This window comes from Neolamprologus brichardi, chromosome 11, assembly GCF_056152115.1.
Source record: "Neolamprologus brichardi isolate AB-2024 chromosome 11, ASM5615211v1, whole genome shotgun sequence".
NCBI classification, from domain to species: Eukaryota; Metazoa; Chordata; class Actinopteri; order Cichliformes; family Cichlidae; genus Neolamprologus; species Neolamprologus brichardi.
The window spans coordinates 12,705,966-12,712,307 of record NC_142114.1 but is presented as its reverse complement, the minus strand read 5'-3'; the positions used below and the strand labels follow the sequence as shown (position 1 = coordinate 12,712,307).

Here is a 6,342-nt window from a genome sequence, read left to right as displayed (position 1 = left end):
TTTATCCTCGATTTTGTTATGATGTGTCATTGTTAGTGTCTTGGGTTTTGATTCTGCATTTCTAGTCTTGGTTTGCTTTTGTGATTCCTCCTCTGTTAGGTCTGTCTGCATCTCTGTGTGCTTCCTGTTTTTCTTTGGTAGTCTTCAGTCTATGTGCATCATATTCAGTTTAGCTTTCGTCATGTGTAATTAACCCCAGCCATGTCTCCCAGCTGCTCCCTCTTTCCCCTGTTACCCTCTGTATATGGTGTCTAGTCTAGTCTGCTCAGTGTTGCGCCGTCCTGTCATACATGCCTGTGTGTTCTGTTCGTAGTATTGTTTAGTTCAGTTCTGTGTTTATTAGTGTCAGCAATAAAGCTGCTTTTTGAGTTTAGGTTTCGCTTCCGTGTATGAGTCTGCATTTGGGTTCTTCATTCCTGCCTGCTGTGACAGAAAGTGGACACTGTCAAAACCCACAATGTATCAGGATTGCTATTTCTCGCCACTGTGTTTCCACTCCCACAGAAAGTCATCATGGTTCTCAATAAATTATGCGTTAAACTGATATGGGGAACAAATCGTGAGGTAATGAAAAGGTGAACGGTGTGCCTGAACTTTGAATTGAAAATCTCTTTTATCAAAAACGTGTGTAGTGCTTGTGTGAGCAGGAAAACAAACAAGAACAAGGCCCTGTGGGGCTAATTGAAAGGGAAAGCTATATACTACAAACTCCTTTTTGGAGACATCCTTGAGCAATGGAAATATCTTAACAGAAATTAAAATCAGAATCAATGTCCAAAACAAATTTATAGTATAATTAATGACAATAATAATGGAGGTTTAACACAGTATAAATATGCAACTGAAGAAGAACATTCTCAAATTGTTAAAAATATCCATGACAAAGTTATATCAGAAAACTTATCTCTGTTGGGAAACTTCCTGTCAGAGCAGTGGATCAGTGGTGCTTTTATGTTACCACAAAGAAATGCCCCATGCTACACTGCATTAATTTTATGACTTTAGACTTGACTTGAAAAAATGTTCTAAGACTTGTGACTTGACTTGGACTTTTACACCAATGACCTGGGACTTGAATTGGACTTGAACCGGTTTACTTGAAAAGACTTGATATTTCACCCCAAATGTAAAATTTAACACGCATATTATATAGAAAGTGTGCATCATTCACACTCCGTACGTATGTGTGCGTGAGCTGTAGCACAGCCAATCAAATGAACCAGTTTTTTTAAAAAAAGAAAAGGAAAAAAAACCCCTGAAAAATGCTGCAAGGAGTTATTTTTTTTCAGGTACATAAACTATGAAGTAGTCAACAAAAAACCGAAATGCAAAATGCAAAACATACAAAAAGAGAATCCAGACAGAGATGGAACAACTTGAACTTTCTCCGACAGTTGAAGTTGCATAAAGAACAGTAGGCGGTCCTTCTCTTTTGCTACGATGAGATAGCTGACTTCATCTAACTAGCAAATGTTGTCCAGGCTACGTTGGTGATACAGTTTTTTTTAATGTGTATGATATTTTTGTCATGCGATTTTAAAGCCGGTCCTACAAGCGCATCCAAGAATAACATGCAGCTTATCTCAGAACTGTCGGTGAAAATTATTCTTGGAGCTAAGTTTAATTGAGCTGCATTTTATAGAGGTGCAATTTCACAATTTGTGTATATTTTCAGTACAGTTCACTATTTCGTCGTGTGTTGAGAAAAACACAGATTTAAAAATGACATGGTCTAATATTTACATTTAACATATAACTGCAACATTCTTTTTTTTTTTTTTTTAAGACTTGAAAGGACTTGAAATTCAAAGTTTCAGACTTGTGACTTTACTCTGACTTTTACACCAGTGACTTGAGACTCGACTCTGACTTGCCTGACATTACTTGAGACTTGACTTGTGACTTGAGGATAAAGAGTTGAGACTTGCTTGAGACTTGCAAAACAATGACTTGGTCCCACCTCTGCTACACTGTGATGAAGACGACTTTGGACCATTTAATTTTAAATTGCTACAGAACACAGAGATCAGACAACAAATGGCTACTGTGGGTTTTGAGATTGATAACAATATAAAATCTGTAAGGTATGGTTTATTACGAAATTTTAAAGAAACAAGACAATTATTCTGGTTAATTATGTGCATAATTAATACCCAGTTCAGTGGATGCTGATATTAAAAAAACATGAAATAATCTAGAGCATTAGAAACTCATATACACAAATATAAAGCTGTTCTTAAATGAAAAATGTTAATATGACTGTATGGATTACATAATTAATTTTTAACAAATTAAATACCACAATCCAAAGCTTCATAGGTTTTCTATTATAATGGCTAGTTTAGTTTTCTTACTACTGCATGGAGCATAGTGAGATTTCCCCTGAAATAGTTAGAAAAATCTAAAGAAAACAGTAGGGGTCACAAAAACAACACATTTTAGATTTTTTTGCACAAATTTACAATCTGAATCATCCTGAGATTAAATTTTACATTAAAAAATTAATTCAAATTTACATTGCCAACGGTAAGTTTTTATTCAGGGTTTGAATCAGGTGTCTCCTCAGTGATGACTACTTTGCTTTCTGTGCAGGATTCAAAAGCAGCTGGGTCGATCTTCTCCAAAGTTGCAGCAGCATCTGACTTTCGGGAAATCCTTGAAAAGGTTGATGACACAGAGCGAGTGGACATAAATGATAAATGGTCCTCTGCCAGAGCACTTTCAAGTACAAAACATATGGACTGCCGAAGCTTTTTTATGAATTCTTCACACATGAAAACATAGAGGATGGGGTTCAAGCAGCTGTTGAGAAAAGCCAGACTCACAGTCAGAGGACCCATGAGTCTAACAATGGCCAAGGTTTTAGGGTTAGTCATATGCTTTAATTCTATAAAATTGCAAATATGGAAGGGCAACCAACAGATGAAGAATGCAAAAATGATGGAGAAAATGATTCGGCGAGATCTCCGTCTCCTTGTTCTTGACATGCGCATTGCACGTATGCCTATGGCCACATAAGACACAAATATGACCAGGAATGGGATCACAAAGCCCATAAGAAAGCGAAAAATGTGGAGACTCCATTTCTGTTCACGTGAATAACTACAGTAATGTGCCCCATTGTCTTCCACAACAGTGCGAAAAGTGGCATAAGGAGTGCTGCAGACCGCAGCAATCACCCAGATACCAACACATATGAGCCGAGCTTTGCAGACTGTGCGCTTGTTGTGTGCCCACACCACCACCCAGATGGACAAACAACGATCCAGACTCATGGCTGTTAAAATGAAGACACTGGCAAACATGTTGACTACACTCACAAAAGTGTTGAGCTTGCACATGAATTGTCCAAAAGGCCATTGGTGACTCTGAGAGAGAGAAATGATCGAGAAAATCAGGAAGGCTGTGAAGAGGAAGTCAGCTATGGCCAGGTTGAGAAACCAAACTGAGTCAACTGTTTTCTTCATTTTGAAGCCCGTCACGTAGATAACCAGAGCATTGCCCAGAGTTCCAACTATAATTATCAAACAGTAGATGACAATGGAGGCTGTTTGTATGTGTGTGGAAGCTGCATCTTGTTCAGATGATTGATCTGTTGTGGAACTGATGTTACCTGAAAACAAGAAGGAAAGTATTTTAAGAAAGATTATTATTTAACACATTATACAGCATACACAGAAAAAAAGGGCAAAAGAACAAAAAATAATATTTGATTACGTGCATTATATATATGTATATATATATATGTATATATATATATATACATATATATACATATATATAGATACCTTCAAAAGTTTTACAACACTCCAATTTTTTCAGTTTTTTATTAAAAATTATGCAGTTTAATTTCTCATTGCATTCTGAAATGAAAGCATAGTACAAATAAGCAATTGGAGTTAAAAAACAAACAGATAATGGAATCAATTTATAGAACAAAATGTTTTCTAAACCTTTGACTCATCAAAGCAGCCACCTTTGGAAAATATAACAGCTGAACACACCCGTGGCATTCTTTCTACAATAGAAATCAAATATTCTTCAGAAAATTCTTCCCATATCTGTTAAAGAATTTCTCATAAACATGTGGCACTTGTAGGTTAGTTTGCTTTCACTGTTCTGTCCAGTTCATCCCAAACCGGCTCGATGGTCTGGAGACTGTGCTGGCGACTCCATGTTTCCAAGCTTACCATCCTGTTCTTTTTTCCTGAGGTAGTTCTGGTATAATTTGAACTTATGTTTTGAGTCATTATCTTGCTGTAGGATGAACCCCTGACCAACTAGGCACATATCAGAGGGTATTGCATGGTGATGGAGAATGTTGTGGTAGCCATTTTTGTTCAGGGTGCCTCTCACTCTGTACAAGTCACTGACCCTCAATCCAGCAAAATAACCCCAGACCATCACACTTCCTCCTCCATGTTTGACATTAATTCCACACACTGTGGAACCACCACTTCGCCTTCTCGACGGCGTACAAAGATCCTGCGTGATGAATAAAGATTTGGAATTTTGATTCATCAGTCCATAATACCTTCTTCCAGTATTCAGTAGTCCAGTGGTAGTGTTTCATGGCCAAGCCTCTTTGTCTTATTCTGACATCTTAGCAATGGCTTTCTTGCTGCAACTCATCCTGTCAAATCTGCAGCTGGAAGTATTCTCCTTAAAGTTAAAACTGAGACTAATATTAAGCTGTGCTTAAAGCTGTTGCCGTGTGAGCTGTCTATCACGCCTATCATGCAAGCTGTTAACTCAAAGAAACGTTTCCTCTGATTCAGTTGTAGTTTTGGGTGTGCCAAACCTCTTCCTGTCAGAATTTCCCCAGTTTCTGAGTGATGATGGTGAAGGAAACTGGACTCACTGACACCTTGACTTTCTTTGCAATTTCTTTGTAGGAAAGACCTACATTTTTAAGTGTTACAAGGGTCAGTCACTCTTCCGTTGCTAATTGCCTTTTTTTTCACAATTTTTGTAGCAACACACTACTTTCTGCAGTACAATACTGTTCAACTGATGCTCACGAGGTTATGGTACCACAGTGTGTTCCAACACTGCTTTTATGCAGACAGAGGGGGTTGTAAGTACTCCAAAAAAAGTTGGAACACCTGTAGGAATTAGTAGTACCAGCTTTCAAGGCATGACAACCTCCATTGCTGCAGAACATCTTTAAATTGTTAACTCATTTTGTGTTTGCTGAAACAGGTCTTTTTGTATAATTTTAAAATATACATTACTTCTCAGTTTTAGGTAACCTTACCTTTTTTTTAACCTGTGGCCGTCAACCATTTAGCTATGTACCACTTCAAGCTTGATCTGAACTGAACCGCAATAAATAACTGGTGTTCTACAACTTTTGATCGGTAGTGAGTGTGTGTGTGTGTGTGTGCGTGCATATATATATATATATATATATATATATATATATATATATATATATATATATACACACACATACGTGTCACATCAACTTTGCAACCCTTACTTCCAATATGCTACTAGATTATGTCAAGTACTTTATGCAAGCTGAAATTTTGAATTTGTTTAACTTCATTTATGTTGTAATCAGAAATGATAACAGGCATGCATGCTCATCTAAATCACTTTAGCAGGAATTCATATCAGCATTCAATGCTAATACATTTAAAGTAAATCATCTTACCCCCACTCATGTTTCTTTTAGCTGACAGACTTTATTCTAAGTTGATTTCTATCTGTTGCTGCTTATACTTGCTCTCTGAAAACTGAAAACTCTCTATCTTCGATTACTCCTCCCTCTGAGTTGCTGCAGATGAGGCAATACTCACACAGAGAAATGAAAAGACAAAATAACAGAAATGCCTCAATACACTGATGAAGCAACAGAGGAGTGCATGACATTCAGTGAACCTAAATGAATATTTTTTGATTACTTTTAAAAGGTTACACGTCTTACTAGATTAGTATTTATTGCAGTGTGTTGTATTTGTATTTTGCATATTTCATTGTATAAGATTGCTTGTGGTTAAGTGTATTTTTTTCTGCTACACTGTGCTAAATTTTAAACTTCCTCATACACTTTTACAACTCTCTGACCTATCAAACACTCACAAGCTGTCTGAGTATATGTTTCACAGATTAACCCAACAGCAGTGCAGTAGCTGTTTTGCAGAGACTATTATTAATTGTCAGTACAAGTAGTACAATCCAGTAGGGTTGTTCATATAATGATGACGATATAAAAACGTCTATCGTTTCATTTTACGCTATCGTTTGTTTCGTGGTGTCACAAAATAAACTGTTTACGGCAATATTTTTTCACCGTTTTGATGGTCACTGTAGTGGCTATATTAATTTCTTAAAGTC

At 36.8% G+C, this 6,342-nt stretch overlaps 1 protein-coding gene across 1 annotated transcript; it reads right to left on the bottom strand.

Annotated features, from left to right (window-relative positions):
- Positions 1-2,013: 2,013 nt before the first annotated feature.
- On the bottom strand, positions 2,014-5,773 carry LOC102788361 (chemerin-like receptor 1). Its single transcript, XM_006801470.2, has 2 exons — positions 5,660-5,773; positions 2,014-3,613 (listed from the first exon to the last, which is right to left on the bottom strand). The coding sequence occupies exons 1-2, from the start codon at positions 5,667-5,669 to the stop codon at positions 2,535-2,537; spliced, it is 1,089 nt and encodes a 362-aa protein (XP_006801533.2). The 5' UTR covers positions 5,670-5,773; the 3' UTR covers positions 2,014-2,534.
- Between the last annotated feature and the right edge of the window lie 569 nt (positions 5,774-6,342).